Source organism: Sceloporus occidentalis, unplaced genomic scaffold (genome assembly GCF_023333645.1).
Source record: "Sceloporus occidentalis isolate IW3139 unplaced genomic scaffold, rSceOcc1.0.p SCAF_2, whole genome shotgun sequence".
Classification (NCBI taxonomy): Eukaryota; Metazoa; Chordata; class Lepidosauria; order Squamata; family Phrynosomatidae; genus Sceloporus; species Sceloporus occidentalis.
This window is the reverse complement of record NW_028316982.1, coordinates 53009364-53031588: the sequence shown is the minus strand read 5'-3', so window position 1 is coordinate 53031588 and position 22225 is coordinate 53009364. Positions and strand designations below refer to the sequence as shown.

At 42.6% G+C, this 22225-nt stretch overlaps 1 protein-coding gene across 1 annotated transcript in view; it reads right to left on the bottom strand.

Annotated features, from left to right (window-relative positions):
* LOC149318300 (uncharacterized) overlaps positions 1-21835 on the bottom strand; it is a 62941-nt gene extending 41106 nt beyond the window's left edge. Inside the window, exon 1 of the mRNA XM_089508319.1 lies at positions 21801-21835. Coding sequence (XP_089364445.1) covers positions 21801-21835 — 35 coding nt within the window. The remainder of the gene's footprint in view (positions 1-21800) is intronic.
* Between the last annotated feature and the right edge of the window lie 390 nt (positions 21836-22225).

Here is a 22225-nt window from a genome sequence, read left to right as displayed (position 1 = left end):
AGCTTTGGGTCTGATATGTAGGTCCAAACACTGCTTTAAGAGCTTCGTAAAATCCTCTGGAATCACCCAGATCTGCACAACGTTGTGTCTTTTCTGCTAAACTGATCCACCACTTGTTCTGAATGTCTCGGAGTTTTTGTTGGAGATGACTACATGCGAGGTGAAAGGCTGCTTTTCTTACATAGCAGGATGGCTGGGCGAGTTGTGCCTGGTGAGCAGTTGTCTTCTTTGCCAGCAGCTCCTGGATCTCTTGGTTGTTTTCATCAAACCAGTCTTGGTTTTTCTTGAGGGAGAACCCTAAGGATTCTTCCGCAGACTGCAGGATGCTGTTTTTGATATGTTGCCAAAGCGCTGTAGGAGAAGGGTCTGTAGGGTGGTCTTCAAGTTTTGTTTTCAAATTTGCCTGAAAGTTGTCTCTCATGGCAGCTTGTTGAAGATTGTTGACTTGGAGTCTCCTCTTTAGGATGCCACCCCTCTTAGGTTTAAACTTAAAATGAAGATTTAGTTTACATCTTACGAGGCGATGATCTGTTTGACATTCTGCACTGGGCATCACTCGGGTATGACGGACATCACAAATATTTCTCTGGCGCACTAGGATGTAGTCAATGAGGTGCCAGTGTTTGGATCTGGGGTGCATCCAGGTTGTCTTCAGGCTGTCTTTCTGCTGAAAGATGGTGTTTGAAATAGTCAGCTGCTGTTCTGCACAAAATTCTAGCAGGAGAAGTCCGTTATCATTACAGTTTCCAACACCATGCTTGCCTAAAACACCTTTCCAGGCTTCAAAGTTCTTTCCTACTCTAGCATTGAAGTAATCTAGGATAATGATTTTGTCTTCTGCAGGGACTTTTTGTATAAGGTGGCGTAGGTCTGAGTAGAATTTGTCTTTCTTCGCAGGGTCAGCTTGCATAGTTGGGGCATATATACTGAAGAGAACAACATGTGGGAGGCGTAAGGAGATAATGCGATCAGAGTGTCCTGTTGGCAAGGTTTCGAGTTTGGAGGCGATGGAGTTTTTGATCATGAAGCCTACACCTGAAAGATGTTTTTCAGTTTTGGGTTTGCCAGACCAATAGAGTGTGTAGCCAGCACCGTGTTCTTTAAGGCTGCCTTCCTCGTGGAGATGAACTTCACTAACAGCAGCAATGTCGATGTTAAGTCGTGACAATTCATGGGCTATTAGAGCAGAACGACGCTCAGGACGTCCACTGTCTGCAGAATCTTGCATGGTTCTGATGTTCCAGCATGCAAGCGTTAGTCTGTTTGCACCTTTGGAGGCTGGTGTGTGCCTTTGTCTCTTTGTCTTTGTTTGACCGCATCAGAAGATGCCCGTTGTCCAGCAGTACATATCAGGAATTATACACCAAATAGCTTTATTGTTAAAACAGCAGCTAATGGATCAAGGGCCAACATCAGCAATTTGACAACAGGAAGTCATTGTCAAATCCACATAGGGTGAATGCTATGTATTTTTTGAGCAAAACAGAACTCCATGCAGAGTAGGAGAAATCTCAGTTTGACAGGAAGTCAGACAAATCCATCTGTCCTGAGTGGCGCATATCAACAACCTCCCAAACAAAGTCATGCTGCAACAGAAGAGCAGGGTTGGGCAAATCTGTCAAGCTCCATTTCATTCAGATTCTTGTTTTCCCCTTCCATTTTATTTATTTATTTGTTTGTTTTTTTGTTTGATTTCTATTATTATTATTAACCTTTATTTATGAAGCGCTGTAAATTTACACAGCGCTGTACATGCAATCTTTTTAGTGAGACAGTTCCCTGCCCTCGGGCATTCAATCTAAAAAGACATGACACAGAAGGAGAAGGGAGTGGTGGCGGGAAAGGATAAGAGGTCCAACAATTCCTCTCTACCTCCGAGGCCTGGACCAAGGCAGATGGACTGGAGGGAGGGCTTGGCTTCAAAATGGAAGGTTAATCTTCATCCAGGGAAAATACATACTCTCAAGTAGGATAATACATATACAGTACATAGCAATACAGGAAATGGTTCGATAAGGCAACAAAAGAACATCAGATAGTAAGCGACAATTATGCAATGCCTGGGAAGGCTTCTCTGAACAGGATGGTTTTCAACTCCGTTTTGAAGCTAGTTAAAGAAGTGATGGCTCTTGCTTGTGGGGGAAGAAGGTTCCAGGAGAGAGGGGCAGCAAGTGAAAAGGGGTGAATCCGGGATGGGGCAGAGGAAATCCTGGGCTGAGACAGGAACCCTTGACTACCAGAACGGAGGGCCCGAGTGGGAAGGTGAGGAGAAAGAAGGTCTGATAAGTAAGGAGGGGCCAGTCCATGGAGGGCTTTAAATGTTGACAGCAGGAGCTTATACTGAATGCGGAAAGGAAGAGGGAGCCAGTGAAGGGATGCCAACACAGGAGAGATGTGGTCAGAGCAGTGGGTGGAAGTGATAATGCATGCAGCTGAATCCTGGACAGAGATTAAAGTACGGAGGTGAGAAAGAGGAAGCCCAGCCAGGAGGACGTTACAGTAATCCAGTCGTGAGATCACTAGGGCATGGGCCAGGATCTTGGCAGTAGAGGCGGAGAGATATGGTCGGATTTTGGCAATATTGTACAAAAAGAATCTACAAGCCTTGGCTGTGGTCTGGATTTGAGGGATACACGACAGAGAAGAATCAAAGATAAAACCAAGACTGCGGGCTTGCTGGACTGGTTGAATAGAAATGTTGTCCACAGAGACAGAAAAGGAGTGTTGAAGGGTGGGCTTAGGAGGAAAGACAAGAAGCTCTGTCTTGGACATGTTGAGCTTCAAACGCCAATGGCACATCCACTGCGAGACAGCTGTGAGGCAAGACTAAACTTGCTGTTCAAGCCTTGGAGAAAGGTCAGGGGCAGAAAGATACAGCTGGGTGTCATCAGGATACAGATGGTAGGAAAAACCAAAAGAGCTGATGGGCCTATGCCGCCTTTCTCCCAGAAAAGGACCCAAGGTGGCTCATAAATAAAAATAAATTCTATAGTGTGTTCTATTCCATTTCCACACTGGATTTGTATATAATTTTTGCAGTCTAAATGAAAATGCATGTGCAAATTTCAAAATATACATACCGTGTTCACTTTTCTGTGCACAATTTCCACATGTAAGCATTTTTCTAGTGATTCCCTCCCCCTGAATAGTGTATTTCACAAACTATATATCTCAATTGCATTCCATGTTTGAAGGGTATGCATTAAAGGTGAAAAAAGAGAAGGAGGAGGAGATCATCATTATCAAATACAATAGCACCATGAACTTTCAAAGTATAGATTATATTATATTCCAATTCATGTTTATGACTGGGAAGTGCAAATTTGCACACACTGAAAATACTATGCAATGCTGAACCTAGTAAAATGAATCAGCTGTTGTGGATCTCAGCCCCTGGTCACTTTTCTCTTATCATTCATCTACATCTTGTTTCACATACCTGTCTCTGGCATCACTACATGCTCTGGACCACTGTTTGAAATCCTTTCGTGCCTCTGCACACCAAAATTGCCAGTTTGTTTTCATTCTCTTGGTAGGTCTAAAGCAGGGATTTCTGTCTTTCAAACTGCAGGTGATAACGTCCAGCAGTATCTGTTCTGTTCAAAGTTAGCAGGCAGATGTTGCTGTGGGTAAACATACTAAGGGGAGGGGGTCTTTACATCTATTATTGCCACAGTATCAAAGCTCAGCTTATGAAGCTGCCATACATTTCTAAATGTGTTCTGCTTTTACTCTGGCACTAAATGAGCTCAGTTTTGCTTTACAAAGGGCTACACACAAGAGTATAGTAAGAATTGCTGTGGATATTCATACATTTGTATTGCTGGTTAATTGTCTTCACTTTCCTGTACAAATGTGCATCTATTTGCATCTACTCCCCCTCCCCCTGTCAAAATGCATAGCTATTGCCACATGTCCAATAATGCACATTTTTGTGGATCTCCATGGATACTCTGGTAAAAGAAATAAAGCCCTTTCCTGTTGAATTTAAGGAGTTTTTTTGGGAGACCCCTGTAAAAAGCCTGAACTGCGACTCACGTGTGGCCAAATTGCATTTTATTCGACTGGAATGAGGAATATTTTAATCATCTTGACTAGCCCAAATTCTCTTATTCCCTCTCAGGGATTATTTCCTATTGTCCTTCAAAAGGGAAGGATGTATTAATCTAAAATAAGCAGAAAATTGATGCTAAACATATAGTTATACATTTAAAAAGAGTTTCCAAGGATGGGGACATGTATTGAGTTAGGATCAGGTTTTATGTCAGGTGCTGTACAGGTTTTAAACAATAACAAAGTAGTCAGCAGCAAAGTGAACTGATTTTCTGGAAAAATCCTACAGTCTTCTCAAGTGTAATAGACAGGTACATCTTCTGATTTTGTCTTTATATAATACAGTGAGAAATAGTGAAAAGTTACTTAGCATGCTTATTCCAGGAAATGTTAAATAGGAGACAACTGCACTCCAGTCACATAGCAGCAACATGAAAGTGTACTTTAGTGCCATCTAGCTTACCATACATGCAATTATATATCTCTATATATTTCTGTACACTTTGTATTTCTGACCAGTACACCCCTCTTTTGATGTAACTTCTTCCAGTTTAACTGAGCGGCTGATTTTCCTATGTAATTTCAGGATTTTTTCTTTTTCTTAATAACAATGTACATTTTGCAGGCATGTTTTTTTAAAAACAGAAACAATTGATCATTGGAGTTTCAGGCTCCACTTCAAGGCTACTTAAGTTGGTGCAACCTCAAAATGCATTTATCTTTGTTACGGTATAACAGTTCAGTCATTCTGAGGGGTGTGTGTGTGTGTATGTGTGTGTCTCTTTATGGATAAAAGCAAACAGATCATATTATATTTTCTTAACATACTCTGAAGCTATTGATGGTTAATTTGTAAGTGCAGAATCAGTAATTTCAGCTATTTATTTTGAGGGGATTTTTGCTTACTTGCAAAAGTGTCACTAGAACCACACAGGATTTTATCCAAACTGTGGTCCAGATACATAATCTTCAGTGTCTTCCAGCATGTATGCTTAGCTAACATCTTGGGGGCTGTTGACCTGACTTTTTTTTTTAACAGCAGAGAGATCAGTTTTGAAGACACATTGATTTCAGTGGTCATTTTATAGTCTGCATTCTGACCTTGCAAGTTAGTCACTTACCGCAAGTCCATTTGTGCCCTGATCCTGCAAATCAGTGGCTACTGTGGCTATGAAACGGATATGGTTTTGTTGTCTTTGTTTTACTTACTTAATTAATAAATATATAAAACTTTTATTTATATCCTGCTCTTCTGTAGCAAGACCATCAGAGCGGCTCACAGTAAAATGTCCACAAATAATATAATATATAAAATTACAATATCCCCCCCCAAAAAAGAATTAAATATATTAAATTAAAAGAGTTTTAAAATCAATTTCTAATAAACATGACATAGGCAGGGTGGTAGTAAATACATGGTGTGAGGGGGTAATCAATCTGTGGGAATTTATTCGGGAAAGGCCTGCCGGAAGAGATCTGTCCTGACAGCTTTTTTGAAGCTATCTAAGGCCCTGTACAAACAGGCCATTTTGTACGTACTCTGTACGTACTAGGGTTGCCTGGGGGCATCTCTTTTAGACGCCTGCAACCCTAGTATGTACAGAGTACGTACAAAATGGCGGTGCCCTGTCCACATGGGCGTCGCCATTACGACGTCACGGCCATGACACCTCCAAACAGAGCAGTATGGACATGATGTCCTGGCACCTCTGAAGGGCGCCTGTGGTGCCCTTTTCATGATGCCGGAAGGAGCTCCATTTTGGAGTTCCTTCCTGAGTTTGTGTCACTGGTGCAGCCTATACATGGCTGCGTGAGCGACACAAAGGAGAAAGGGGCCAAGCGGCCCCTTTCTCTTTTTCCCTGCCACTGTTGGGTATCCTTGGGGCATGAAGCCCCAAGGACACCCCTTTCCAGGCCACGGGGAAGCAGCCTTTTGCCACTTCCCCACGGCCTGGAAAAGCAGTGGATCAGGGCCTCTGGGCTGCCGCTGTGGCAGCTGAGGCCCCGATCTGTCGGAGAAAGGGGCGGGTACAGCACCTAAGTTGGTAATTTGACAGATCTCATTCGGCAGGCCGTTCCATAGCCTGGGAGCAGTTTTAGAAAAGGTCCTCTGGGAGGTTGCAGTTAATCTGGTCTTTAAAGGATGCAATAAATTCCTCCCAGAGGACCTGAGTGTGTGGGGCGGATTGTATGGAAGTAGGCAATTCCTTAAATAGATTGGACCCAAGTCATGTAGGGCATTAAAGGTAATAACCAACACCTTGTACTGCGCCCGGAAACTAATAGGCAGCCAGTGGAGAGTGACTTTAGGATCAGTGTTCTCTGGTCACTCCTAGATTTTCCAGTGACTAACCTGGCTGCCATGTTTTGTACTAACTGAAGTTTCCAGACTAGGCACAAGGGTAGTCCCATGTAGAGCGCATTACAGAAATTGAGTTGTGAAGTTACTAGTGCATGTACTCCAGTTTCTAGGTCTCTTACTTCCAGGAAAGGGCGCAGCTGGTGTATCAGCCAAAGCTGATAACAAGCGCTCCTGACTGATGCGATCACCTGATTTCTCATGTGAAGCGACAGATCTAGGAGCACCCCGAGATTGTGAACACAAACCTTTGAGGAGACATGACCCCATCTAGGACTGGAGGTTGCAACCTGATGCCTGGTTTGGGGGCCCCTACTGCAAGTACTGCCATTTTGTTTGGATTCAACTTGAGTTTGTTTTTCCTCATGCAGTCCATTACTGCTTCAAGACATCGACTGAGAGGAGAGATGCCATCTGTCGTCGAAGCTGTTCACCGAGGCATGGAGAAGTATATTTGGGTGTCATCAGCGTACTGATAATTTCCCCTTCTTCATGTAGTACATCACAGTCCCAATAGATATCAAACTCCCTGCTAGACCTGCTGCTACTTAGGGATGTAATTCTGCCCTAACTGAATTCTGAAAGGAAACAGCATGCAATTTTAACACTTCCTGCTGCAAGGAAGTCTTTAAAAACTGTGCTGTTTTTGGAGACTATTCATGATCTATTATGTGCAAAATTCACAAGAAGTCATTTTGCACAGCATTTTCTATTCAGGAAACAGCATTTACTCTGCAGAAAATAATATTACTGTAATATTCAGAAATATTACTTTCTGCATAGAATATGATATTTCTTCACATAAATATTATCTGTATAAGAATATTATTTTCTGCAGAGAAAAAAGTGTGAATTTTGGGCAGAATCAGTACCAACTGTGAAGATTCTTATCAGTCCAGGATTCTCCTTGTCAGAGTGTCCTGACACTCATAAACACATTTTTTCAGCCATTTAAAAAAATATTTTAAAATATTCTTTCCATCTGTACTGCTAGTCTCCCCCTTCTAAAAATCCATTGACAATCCAGTCATGGATCTCCTACAGTGATATCTACTTTAGCCCTTAGGAAGGCTTGGGTAAAAGCTGCTCTGAGACCCTTTGTGGCTGAAAAGTGGGGTATAAATAGTCTAAATAAATAAATACATAAATAAAGTGTATATACTATATTCCTTCTTTTGCAGAATCATGTTGCTCTGTGAATGTGGAGCATGAACACCTGGTAACTTTGGTGGAAGTAGAAAAAATTCTATGAAAATCTGGAGGTGGTGATCTAGGTTGCCCAAGGGTTTTATTCATCTCTTCCCTTTTCTTTTTCCATTTTTTAAATAAAATAAAATAAAATATGGAGGCTTTAATAGTGCTGCTAGAGACTGCTTGGCTGCCTGCTCTAGTCCCATAACAAATCAGAATGTTCATGCGAAAGCTACTATAGAGTGAGGGCTCATCATTCCTCAGGTGTATTCACGATGAAAAAACGCTGTCTGTCTATAGGATTCCCATGGGACAGCCATTTTCCTTCCACCCCAGAAAAAAGATAACCCAAAATATTGGGCTCTACCTGTGGCTATTCTAATACTGCCAAGTCGGCATCCAAGCCACCACTTCAAGGGTTGGCGAAGTTTCCTTTTCAAATTAAAGACAGATTTAAAACCTGTGTCCCTCTTGTATCTAAAGGTACAACCACACTGCAACAGTGGTTGGATTTTGTTTTTGACCCCTGATCTTTTCTGGACATTTTTGGCCTATTCTAATCACACACTGATCTACTAGTCCTAGACATTGATTTAAAAAAAAATCTGCCATTGGCTTTTTTAGTTGGTGTATTACACCATTGACTGTTGACATTTCTCTTTGCTGAAATTCATTTTGTTAGTTTTGGCCCATTCTGGGGTATTGCTTACCCCTCCTAATTTGGTGCCATTTGCAAATCTGATAAGCATCAAATTTCCTCTATTCCATCATGCAAGTCATTGTTAAAGATATTGAATAGCACTGGACAAAGGACAGAATTCTGTGGCATCCCACTAGTCACTTCTCTCCAGGATGAAAAGGAGCCACTGCTGATCACTCTCTGAGTTTAATCAGTCAATAACTTACAAATCCACCTAACAGTAGCATTGTTTGCTAGCTTGTTTACAATAATATCATGGGAGACCTTGTCAAAAATCTTACTGAAATCAAGATATGCTACATTCACAACATTCCTTTCATCAACCAAGCTTGTAACTCTATCAAAAAAGAGATAAGATTAGTCTTGCATGACTTGTTCATTGAGAAATACATGTTGATCTTTAGTCACAGCATTTCTTTCTAACTGCCTCTAGAACATCTGTTTCATGATCCACTCTAGAATCTTTCCTGGTACTGTCAGGCTGGCTGGGTGGTTAATTGTTGGGTCCTCTTCCCCCTGTCCCTTTGAAGTTGGGGACAACACTTGCCTTCCTCCAGTCCACTGGGATTTCTCCTGTTTTCCAGGATTTTTTTTAAAGATTATTGCCAGTGGTTCTGAGATTATGTCTACATTTTTAAAATACTCTTGGGTATAATCTACCTGGCTTTGGAGACTTGAATTCTTTCAGAGTAGCCAAGTATTCCTGTACTAACCCTTTACCTGTTTTCTGCACTTCCTCACCTGCACCATCTGCTCCATTTCCCCCAGGTTGAGCACTGTTTTCCTTCTGGGAGAAGACCAAGGCAAATAAGGTGTTGAGTACTTCTGCCTTTTCTCTGTCCCTTGTTAGCATCTCACCATCTTCTCCACATAGTGGCCCTACCATTTCCTTGTCCTTCCTTTTTATACAAACATAATCCCAAAAGCCCTTTCTGTTGGTTTTAGCAATAGCTAAATAGCAAGCAGTAGCAATAGTAAGTTTGAGTTCTCTCTGCACTTAGCTTTTCTGACTTTCTTCTACACATACTGGCTATTTGTTTGCATTCCTCTTTGGATATCCCCCCTTTTCCATTTCTTGTACATGCCCCTTCAAAATCTTAGCTCAGTTGAAAGTTCATTAGGCAGCCATCCTGGTTTCTTTAGACACACTGTGAAGTTTTTGCAAACTATTCACAATTTATGACTTATTTTATGCAAAATTCACAAGTGGTTTTTGGTGTAGAAAACAGCCTTTTCTATTGAAGAAGCAGTATTTCCTCTGTAGAAAATACTATTTATGTGCAGAAAATAACATTTTTCCCCCTGCACAGAACATGATATTTCTGTAAGGTAAAATGTTGAAGGTTCCCCTTTGACAAGGTTGTCAAGTTGTGTACAACTGTAGGGAGCAGTGCTCATCTCTGATACTAAGCTGAGGGAGCCAGCGCCGTCAAAGATGACTCCGTGGTCATGTGGCCAGCATGACTACATGGAATGCTGTTGCCTTCACACCAAATTGGTGCCTATTTTTGTACTTGCAGTTTTACATACTTTTGAATTGCTAGATTGGCAGAAGCTGGGACTAGTGATGCGAGCTCACTCCATCATGTGACACTTGAGCCTTGAACTGCCAACCTACCAATTTTGCAGTCGTCACAGTCAGCTTCTTAACTGCTGAGCTAACACATCTCTTTAGCTGTACACAGATATTATTTGCTGCACAGAAAATGATATGGTTGCACAGAAATATTATTTTCTACACAGAGGAACCACATGTGAATTTTGGGCAAAAAAAAAAGTCTCAAAATGGTGGGTGGTGGTCTCCATTCCAGGGGTATGGTAAATCTGGTCTGGGCTTCAGACCAAACTTCAAAGGTGCAATCCAAGATGCCCCAAATGGGATTCAGCATCTTTAAAGTCTGGGATAAAACCCAGGGTTTATATTAACCACACCCCTGACATGGAAACTGCTACTATAACAGGTATCTGAAGCAAAGAGAATTCGTCAAAATGGAAACCTCCCTACTGATGCAAACAACAGCTTTTGAAAAAGCTAAAAGAGATGGGAACAAAACATGAGGGGAAGGATTAAAGTCCCACTCCTTGTCCATTGAGGTACTGAGTGGCCCCTCTAGCAAGTCTTACCATGTGGGAGAAAACTGTATTTGAAACATTAAGTCACACATCTTTAATGTCATGTGTCGTTTGACCCTTACTCACAAGTAGTGATGCTGTCAAAAATTAGTCCATTTTTAATTAGAAACTGGTATGCCTGTAATTTTTAAATGTATAATGAACTAATTATTAATTCATTTTTTCCTGTGCCTGCTCTCTGCACAGTCTGCTTGATGGGAATGGAATGGGGAAAGTTTCTAATAAATGTATGAATAGTATATACAATGTGGTCTGGGGGTTTTCAACACTTTTCTTCTTTATGTCTTTTAATTTTTTTAAGTGTAAAGACTTTCAGTGTCTGGGAAGTGTCAACAAATCCAAAAAATGTGTCCTTCCTTTACTCAGATATCTGGGCCAGCCATATCATCTCTGCGGACCCTCTCACTGAAATGCAAAGCTGCCTAAAATTAGTTGGGTATTAATTTTAAATGAAAGGTGACTTAATGCTGGATAATCTAAGGGAATATCCAGCCCTTGTGAGATGGTTATACAGGTAATAGAGAGGCTATTACTATTCTACCCTCTCCCCCCTTTTTGCATTGGAAATGAGAACTTCAAATGAAAGCACAGTAAGAGGTAGCCAGATCATGGAAGGTTCCTGTGGTCACATTTCAAAATGCAATGCATCTTTTCCCATCAGCACATGGGCACATGGAGGCACTAGGGCACAGGCGCCCTTGCTGACGCAGCCACATAACAGGCTTGCTCGCAGCAACCTCGAAAAGCAATTTTTCCTGAGCATCAAAAAAGTCCCCCTTTCCACTTAAACGCTTTTCTGATTCATTTTACTTTATTTTTTTTATTTATTTCTTTCTCTGCTGTATCCTTTTCAATCTAGAAAGTGACTTGGCCTCTTCTCCCGCCATCTATTTTCCTCCTGCCACTATTCAGTTTAGGCATGAAACAGAGAACTAGATTGAAAGCATTCAATGGCCATTCAATCGGAGAAGAAAAGAGCCCCTCAGAGCTTTATTAGATATGAAGATCCACAATAAAAATCAATTTCTGCCTCTTTATGCAGTTTAAATGACAAAGCACCCACCCATTCTGCAGCCATTGTGCCTCGGAAATGTAATTCAGTCGTGAAGCCGGGACCAGAGCGCCATGGACTCCCTGACCTGCACTGACAGATTCCAATATGATACAGACCTTCTCAGATAATGACAGCCACTTCATCTCGCAGTAGGAGAAAAAAGTTATCTGATATCTTTGAGGGTTAAAAGGCTATGTGGGCAGCATTTTTAATAGTCCTCTAAATCAGCATCCTAAAAAATGCTACCTTTTCCCTGGGTTGAATCTTGTTTGTCCTGACAAATTTCTCTTAAGGCTATCACTTGTTGTGCACTGGCCCTGGCCTGTCTTTTTCTCCCCAGTCCCCGGAAAACATAAAGCAGGGATAGCATGAAAGGTCGGCATTTATGAACCTTTGTCAAGGCCCACATCTTAGAAGGGGGTCCATGGCTGATCCCTGTATCCCTCTGGAGGTGGCTGCTGCTTCTCCCTGCTTTTGCTACCTGTTTACCCCTTATCTCTAAGCAAGTGAGCACAGAGAGAAGGAGAAGAATCTTCATCTCATCTTGCTTGGTTTCTCACTCTGTGGGTGTGCTGATGGGCTCCCCAAGTAAGTGAATGGATGGACCCAGTGAGAGCATCTTTCCCAAGGGCCTCCAAAAGCTGGAACCCAAATGTTCAGGCAGTGCAACATACAGTGGGCCCTTTGTATATACGGGGATCTGTTCTAGCCCCCCCCCTCCCGCATATGGAAAAAACCACGGGACCTCAAGTGCCATTGATTTTAATGGTGGTGCGCTCTCACATATGGGGCTGCACATGTGATGTAGGCGTACACACCATTTTGTTGACCAGGGCTTGGCATCCCCACGAGCTTAAGTCCATGTATGGCAAGCCCTGGTCAACATATGGGCCGGGCGGACTGTATTTTCCTCAATACATTGTTGCTTAAAAATTAGAAGGAAATGCTATGATATCTCACAGGAATGCAATTAGCTATCCTCATTCAGAGATGGGTGAATTGGTCATGTTCAGGTCCATTCAGTCTCTCAATCATGAGCATTTTCATGCACGTTTACCAAAGGAAGGTGCAGTAGTGCAGCCCACACCCAGTGACACCTCAGAGGAGGGTTGACACCTGACTGGGTCACCCGTCCACTGGGAGAGAGGGAGGGGTGAGCACCCCAGCTCTGTTTCCCCACAGTAATAGTGGTTTCTCATGAGGAGGTGCCACCATCATGGGGACGGGCAAGGCTGAAGACATCTGGCCTTGCTTCCCTGTGGTAGTGGCTGTCTCCTCATGAGGAGGCCTCTGCCACTGAGGTAAAGAAGAAGAGGTGAGCCTGGCCTTTTGGCCATGCCCCCTGGCAGTCCCATCCCTGTGCTGGGTGACACTGGGGGTGGCAATGCCACTGCATTTACTTAATTTTGTACATGATTTCCAAAATTTATACATTTTTTCTACACATTTTTCTAAATATTTTAATTTTTGCAGGTAACTTCCCTGTATGTCACACAGTTTAAGGAGACAAAAGCCAAACACTGGAGGGGAAAGGGGAGACTGTTTGACCTGCTCAGAAATACACAAAATTTACTTATAAGACAGAGAAATTGTTTTCCTGTGATTCAGGCAACAAGGGCTGTATCAGCACAGCAGAAATAATCCAGTTTGGCACCAGTTAAACTGCCATGGCTCAATGCTACTCAATTCTAGAAATCATTGTCGTGGCACCAGACATCTCTGACAAAGAAGACTTGGGGCTGTACACACAGCCCCTTAGGGGTGGTGTGATGCCATCCCTTTCCTAACTGGATCAGGGGTGCAACAACCGCACACCATGGCCCTGATTCGGTCTTTCCAGGGTGCAAAAAGGAGCAGCAAAAAGCGGGCATGATAGCTGTGCTGCCATGGCTTGAAGGTGCTCCTTTGGCGCCGTGTCGTTTGGATGCAGTGCCAAAGGAGCGCCATGATGCTACGTGCTGTGTGGAGTGGTGCGCAGCATCATGGTGCCCTGGGGGCAGGGTCGGGAAATGCATCATGTGGATTCCACCCCAGGGGTCTGAAGAACCCCTAAATGTCTCAAAACTACAATTACAAGATTTCTATAGCACTGAGCCATGGCAGTTAAAGTAGTATCAAAATGGATTATTTCTGCAGTGCGGATGCAGCCTATGTCTGCTTACTACATTTGGCTACAAACTATATGTCTTGATACAGCATGGGCCACAAAATCCAAATATTGATTAACAATGCTTCCAAAAGATGCTCACACCCAGGCTTTGGCACATCTCCAGAGAAGGGAATCTTATACCTGTGATGTTCAGTAATACCTTCATTATATGCTCTCATAGCCTTAAACCAGGGTTGGGCAAGTGTGGAAGACTTGGGAGGGAGGAGCACAATATCCCTTCAGTAGACCTTGGAGGACCACATACCCCCCCATACACACATCTACTCCTGAAAACAACAATGCCAACAACAGAAAACCCCACAATCCTCCTTCTCTCCATCCCCAAAAGCGTCCAAACCGTCTCTAGGATTAATAATAATAACAACAACAACAATAATAATAATAATAATAATAATAATAATAATAATATAGCGCTGTAGATTTGCACAGCGCTGTACATAAAACAATAAATATATAAGAGTAAACCTGCCTATGGCGTACAATCTAAGAGATAATAGGATAATACATATAAAATACATAGCAATACAGGAAATGGTACGATAAACAGGCAACAAAAGAACATCAAATAGCAAATGATAATCACACAATGCCTGGGACCACTTCTCTGAACAGGATGGTCTTCAACTCCGTTTTGAAACAGGTTAAAGAAGTGATGGCCCTTGCTCGTGGGGGAAGAAGGTTCCAGGAGTGAGGGGCAGCAAGTGAAAAGGGGTGAATCCTAGATGAGGCAGAGGAAATCCTGGGCTGGGACAGTCGAGCCTGACTACCGGAGCGGAGGGCCTGAGTGGGAAGGTGAGGAGAAATAAGATCTGATAAGTCAGGAGGGGCCAGCCCATTGTCTACTTTGATAGGCAGCAGGTCTAAAAGGTCTCATATTTCTTTCCTATTACAGGCTACAGGAGACCTAGAGATGTGTTCCTAGGCCCCTAGAAGACATTATGGATTATGGTGCATTTTGGGGTCACATTTTGAAAAAAAAAACCTTTGCAATATTTCATTTTGACCCATGGGGCTCCAGAAGGGATCCAGACATGACGGAAATGGCCTGAACACCTCTAAACACCTCCTAGAGGTAATGTCTGGACATTCTGGAGCCACTCTCCACACTTTTTCACTGGGGAGGGAGCTGTAGGCCAAAGAAATAGCTCAGGGAATGCACTTTGCTCACCTCTGACTTAAACTGCCATATACATGGAAAGAAGCTAAATTGATTTTTTTTTTTTTTTTTTTTTGGTAAATGAAGGAAACAGGGATACTGATTGCAAATTGTTTAAAGATTCTAAGATGAAAAACAGGTCTTTGAATTGCACCTGAAGGGGACTGAACAGACAAAACAGCAACAGCCTTTTTCTCATGCTTTTGAGTGATTGAGACCCAGATCTTGTAATCATCACAATAACCCTGTCTAGTAGCATTATTGTCAGTGGTAGCTGGTGGCCTCCACATCAGATGGATGGTAGATCCACTCAGGGGTTTAGCCTGAATTTTAAAGATCTCATCTAGGTTACTGATTCTATTTGCGGTTCTGGAGTTTTAAAAGCTGCATAAAAGTTCAGGCTAAATCCCAGAGTGGATTTATTACCTTGACACTGATTATTACCCTTCATTTTGTAGGTGGGGCTGCTTGAAACTGAAAGCTTGCCTAACAAGCTCCTGTTTTAATTGAATAATATTCAAAGGCTATGGAATAGCAAATGTTATCCAGTTATTCCATTACACCAGTGGGAATTCCTGTTGATTTAATGTAATGGTTGATTTCTCTTACAATTCAAATCAGTATCAAATACTCAAGAAATTGACCCTACGTCTATCCCTTTCTCACTTAACACTTAAATGCTAGTGAAGAATTTTTTCTAGCCTCCTTGGAGTTGTGCAGACCTCAGTGGATTTCTTGACTCCTGCCTTGTGCTGATGAGCTCTTCTGATTATATTCCCTTTCACTCCCTTGGAGGTGACCTGTCCTGTGCTTGAATCCCCCACCTTTCTTCCATGATGCATGAAGAAGCTATGAAAACAAAACAAAAAGTTACGTCTCAACCAAAACCAGTGCAGTTGCCACAGAGAGTTAGGATCCAGGGCACATGAAAACTTGTATTTTATTGATAGGAATGTTAGTGGGAAAGTGTCACTATGTTACATTTATCCTGAAATATACATTAAAAACGAGAGTCAATGTAGCATAATGACTTGAGTGTTGGACTAGGACTCTGAAGACCAGGGTTCAATTCCTAGCTTAGGCCTGTTATAGACGGGCTTAAAAGTACGCGCAGAGCGCGTACTAGGGTTAAGACGGGGCGGTGCTTCTGCACCGCCCTAACCCTAGTGTGCGCTGTACGCGCACAAAATGGCAGTGGCCATTCCACACGGCCGCCGCCATCGATACGTCACGGCCGCGCCGCCTCCAAACGAGGCGGCGCGGTTGTGACGTATTGGGGTCGCGGCAGGGCGCCTAGGGTGCCCTTGCCGCGACCCCGGAAGGAGCTCCGTTTCGGAGCTCCTTCCTGGTTTGGTCCGCTGGGCGCAGCTTTCAAACGGCCCCTTTCTCCTTCTCCCCACCGCTGCGGGGTGTCCTTGGGGCTTGAAGCCCCAAGGACACCCCTTTCCAGGCTGTGGGGAAGGGGCCTTTTGCTGCTTCCCCACAGCCCGGAAAGTGGCGGATCGGGGCCTCAGCAGCTGCCACTCTGGCCGCTGAGGCCCCGATCCGGCGGGGAAAGGTGCGCCTACAGGCCGCCCCAAAGGGGCGGTCTGTAATGCGCCTTGATCATGAAACTCACTGGATTACTTTGGGCAAGTCTTGTGCTCTCAGCCTCAGGGGAAGGCAATGGCAAACCTTCTCTGAACAAATCTTGCCAAGAAGACATCATGATAGCTTCTCCTCAGGGTCGCCATAGGTTGAAAATGACTTGAAGGCACACAACAACATATTAAAAAGAGCTTGTTTATAAGATGTTTATTGTTTATTGGCACTTACATTTATACTATTGTTACATTAAATTCTTTAATGGAATGCAGGTGAAGTATCCCATTTGTGAGTTTATTCGACTCCTTCCTCTGCCATCCCTGTTTTGAATATGCTAGTAGAAAAGGAATCAGCTGCATGGATTTTGGAAAACTTCAGTTTTGGAAAACTTCAGCCAGCCACCCAATTAACAGGATTAACAATAAACACAAATACATATAAAGAATGCAGGAAACAATGTTTTAGTAGCGTGATAGTTATACATGAGTTTAGGAGCAAAAGAGCACAGTTAATAGAGAAACGCAGCTAAATTCTAGCCCAATAGTCCAAACAACCAAAAAATGGATATCAATCTCCAAACCAAGGGAAGTTTAAAAATATCCAGAGAGATTCCTACAACACATGAAGAACAACCAGTACCCCTCACTGCAATAATCCAACTCCCCAATGATCCATACAATACGCACAGAGCCCCCAAAGTGGGGATTAATTTGCAGATAATTGCTGCATGATGTGACCGAGGGGGCTAACAGAAGGCTACCTCCAAGCAGAATTTATAAAATAGACATGTGGAGAGCAGAAATATGATAAGAAGATTTTCCTCCTCTCTGTAGTTCAAGCTTCTGTCATGTTGCTCCCAAACCTGGGGTAAATTGGGCAGAAAAACGTACAAAATTCAAGGGTGGGTGGGTAGGGTAGTTTGGAGAAAAGTGTGTGTGTGACTCACTGGTGATAAACAACCAGTCAGCAGCCTGGTAAACTAGCTAATGGAGAGCAAGAAGAGGCAAAGGCCAAAAATAGCTTGGAGAAGAAAAGATGATAAGATAATATGACAGCTGTCTTTAAATATTTGAAGGGTTGTCAGGTAAAAAAAAAATGAAGAAAGCTTGTTTTCTTCTGTTTCAGAGACCAGAAGATAAACTAATGTATAAGATTCCACCTAACATGAGAAAGTGTTTCCAGATAGCTAGATCTGCTTGACAGTCAATGACTGCCCTGGACGCTGGTGGACTCTCTTTGGAAGTCTTTAAACTGATGTTGGATAGGCATATTTAAGATTTATATAGACTAATAGAGTTAGACGAGACCACAAGGGCCATCCAGTCCAACCCCTTGCCATACACGAATAACACATTCAAAACATTCCTGAAAGATGGCCATCTAACCACTGTTTAAAAACTTCTGAAGAAGGAAACTTCACCGCACTCCAATCTTTTAGTCACAATCTTTCAGGAGTGCTTTAGCTGTGTATTTCCAGGTGGGGAAAAATTGGACTAGATGGACCCTGTAGTTCTTCCCAACACTAAGATTCTATGATGCTATGAAAAATGGAGGCCAGCTAGCCAAAAGGTGTAAAGAAGGAGTTTTAGGGGCAGCCAAGGACTGACCAAAAACTGATCAGAGGTCAGATTAAAACAGCTGAGCATTCATGATACATTCACAGAGCTGAAAACCACCATGGGCTTCCTTTTCCTTTTCTTGTTCTTTCTTCTCTTCTCCTGTTCTTTCTCCTGTTCCTTGCACTTTGTGCTTTCCACAGTTATTAGGTGCCATTTGCCATGGAGTGAAAAACTATGGTAAGGATAGCAGGGGAGGTGGTGAATCCAGTAGTAAAAATGATGTATCTCCTATCATTCCCAGGAAAATGCCCTAAACATTAAATGGAATTTAATCAGGGAAAGAGTTATTATGTAGTGGCTTATGCTTTGGTTTATGTTTTTATATTACATCACTCACACACACATCATATCAACATCTTGGTTTAAATCTTAATTAATCTTAATTAAAAATTATTCATAGAAACTATGCATCCCAGGATATCATCCTACCATTACTCAGTTATGAATGGGTTCATCATGTCATTATATTAATTCTTCTTACAAATAACTTTTGAAGTCCTATATTGATGGTTTGGCAGTTGTATAAATTTATCCTCCATGACAAGTGATCTGGGTCAAGGATGTTAACATTGTTGAATTCTAAGGCCCCATTCACACTTTGGAAATAACCTGGTGTGAAACCAGGTTCCACAACGTTCCCACTGGCCTCGAATGCACCAGGCACCATTTGTGGGGGAGCCAGAGAAAAAACTGCTTAACCCAGTGTATTTGACACCAGGTCCTTAAACACATCTTTTTTAAAGGTCTTGAGTAATCTGGATCTTTGGTAGTGTGAGTAAGCTATCAAATCGATCCAGATTGCTGGGATCATTGCCGGACATGGAGACGCCTCCATATTGAAGTGAAGCAGTTTATGTGTGAATGTCGAAGAGGACTTAAATGCCTTGGAGAGATTCGGTCATGTTAAACACAGTGGGAACATCGATCCTGTATTGCATTACTATGGAGACCTGGATCTCTGCGGGACAAAACTAAGTATGAATGCCCTGTAAGTCTGATATGATAGCCATGTTTAAGTATCTGAAGGGATTGACCATGGTATCCTTAAGGAACACCTGAGGGAGTTAGGTATCGGGGGCACTGAGTTGCAGTGGTTCAGGTCCTACCTCTTGGGCGGATTCCAGATGGTGTCACTTGGGGACAGTTATTCATCCAAGAGGGAGCTCAAATCAGGCGTCCCTTAAGGTGCGACTCTGTCCTCATTGCTGTTTAACATTTACATGAAGCCAATGGGAGGGATCATCCGGAGACATGGGGCATGGTGTTATCAGTACACTGATGTCACCCAAATTTATTTCTCTATATCTCTGAATGCTGCAGTGACTAAGGATGGCATCTCTCCTCTGGGTGCCTGCCTTGGGTCGGTAATGAGATAGATAAGGGAGAACAAACTCAAGCTGAATCCAGAGAACGGAGGTACTTGCCATAGGCACCCCAAGTCTGGGGAAGGAGTTTTGTCAACTAGTCCTGGACAGGGTCACACTTCCCCTAAAGGACAAAGTTTGCAGTTTCGGAGTACTCCTGGATTAATCTCTACAGCTGTCATCTCAAATAGATGTAATGGCCAGGAGTGCTTGGTACCAACTTCGGTTGATACGCCAACTGCGTCCCTACCTGGACAAAAAGGACCTTGAAGCAGTAGTACTTGCACTGGTAATCTCTTGTTTAGATTTCTGTAATGCACTCTACGTGGGGCTACCTCTGTACCAAGTTTGGAAGTTTCAATTGGTTCAAAATGCAGCAGCCAGATTGGTCACCGGAACACCTAGGTTGGCCCATATAACACCTATGTTAAAAACTCTTCACTGGCTGCCAATTAGCTTCTCGGTGCAGTACAAACTGTTGGTAATTACCTTTAAAGCCCTTCATGGCTTGGGCCTGAGTTACTTGAGGGAACTCCCTACACAATCCGCCCCGAATTTATTAGAATACCATAAGCACAGGTTAACGCCAACTTCCCATAGATCGTTCATGGCCGCAGCCCCCAAACTATGGAACACCCTACCAGAAGAGATAGTGTCTTATCACTACCTTAGGCGCTATACAGACGGGCGCAACGGGGCGCCATCATCACATGCAAGGGGCGTTGCTTCCAGAGGCCCCTCACCCCTTGCACTTGATGGGGGCATCAAAATGGTGGCGCCCTGTACAGATGGGCACTGCCATTTTGACCCAACGGATGCTTAGTGTCCACACGTCATGACGCCATTGTGACATCACAAGTGCGCCATTGGCGCACTGCGGCATCACAATGGTGCCGCAAAAAGAGCCCGCTTTTTGTGGGCTTCTTTTTGCAGCACGAGGATGCTACACGGTTTGTCCTCTGCAGCTTCCTTGCGCAGCAAAACAAGGCATGGGCAGACTGTACCCTGCCTTAGATGCCTTTAAAAAGGCACTTAAGACGGATCTCTTCCGGCGGGCTTATCAATACGACCTCTTATAGGAGATCTGGTTATGATGTATGTTTTCTAGATCTTTTAGATGTTCTAGATGTTTAAGCTATTTTATTTTAGAGCTTGCTACTGTGTGTGGGACATCCCAGTCCTAGGCAGGATATTTGGTCCATTTGGAGCTACTACTTACCCATAGAGACGGGATGTCCCCATACATCTTATGAGTATCTTTCCAAGATTGTTTCATTAGTTGTACATGACCACTGAGGAAGACACATATGTCGAAACGCGTTTGGTCAACATTTATTATTTTGTAATGGGCATACTGTATTATCCGTTTTAATTTGTTAGTCATTGTGCACTCTCTAACCTGTTGTATACCCTTTAATCTCATTCTGTGAGGCACAAATGAACTGATATTTCATGTACTGTATATGTTCCCATGGGATTTGCAGTTTTCTGGTCCAGCACAGATTGTTCATTTTATGTTTATGTCTGTAGGGCGTGGCCCACAGGCTTGAATTACCTTTTATAGATCGCATGCTTTGTATTTTAACGTTTTTTAAAAGACATTCATTGCATTTGAGTGCAACACACTGTTTAAATAAAATTGCCGAGTGTCCATCTCCCCTAAACTTTTGGCTCATTCATTAGCTATTTTATTTAACTAATAATAATGTCAGTGTTTTATTGAATGTATTTTATATCTGTACTGAGTTATTTTATTGATGTAATCCCGCCTCACTCTGCAGGGAGAGACAGGAAAATACAAATTAAAAATTATTATTATTATTATTATTATTATTATTATTAGATTTAGAATATGGAGAAAGCTTGTTTTTTTGTTTTTAATGCTTTAAATAAGTGGAACTATATAATGGATTCAAATACCATGAAAAGAGATTCCGACTAAACAACTTTCAGAATAGTAAAGAGTTGTTCGCCATAGGGTAAATTGTTTTTGAAGGTGGCAGACTCTTTTCTTCCCTGGAGGTTTCTGAACAGGTGTTAATTGGCCACTTCTCAAGGATGCTTCAGCTCTGGGTTTCTGCTATAGTGCTGGATGGCTTTTGGTTTCATTCTAAATGTTATGATTATTTCATTGTAAATCATGATAGGGCTCTGATTCCCTAGCGTGGCCACCCAACATCCATTTTCCATAACAGACAATCTCCAAATTCTGAGCACTGCAAAATGCAGCAGATCTTTCAATTGCCTAATATGAAAAAGCCATCCTGTGCTCTGTCTTCTTAAATGGGCTTTCTAATATGCTTTCTCCCAATTCTCTGAAAAGAGGAAGGGTAGGAAGAGCCTTTATTTACTTACACTGCTTTTCTGACTGATCAGAATTACCTGCCTAGGAGATGTGGATTTGAATGCCACCTCACCTCAGGTTGTCTTCAGGACTGGAGGCTTTGTTCATCGCAGTAATTAGGGGTATGTATAAAGGGAGGGACAGGTCTGCAAAGTTTAAACATTTCTTAGAAAAAAACTTTTTAAAAGTACAATGTGAATGAGGTTTACTCTTTTGCCTTAAAGTAAAATAGCTTTTATCTCCCTCCCCCTCCCTTACAACAGTCTCCTCTACCTAGATAATGCATTTGGTTAGATTTATTTGCTCAGCCCAGAAAACTTGACACTAAGGGGATTATTTAGTTTTAGATTCGCTGTAGTCCATAGTAATAGCCAACAGGGAAAGGAATGAAGCAGCGATATTAGCAGGGAGATGGGAGGGGAGGGGGGATGAAGCAGGGGTGGCATAGACTGCAGCTAAGCAAAACTGCTTGCATAAACACCATTAAGAAGATTTAGA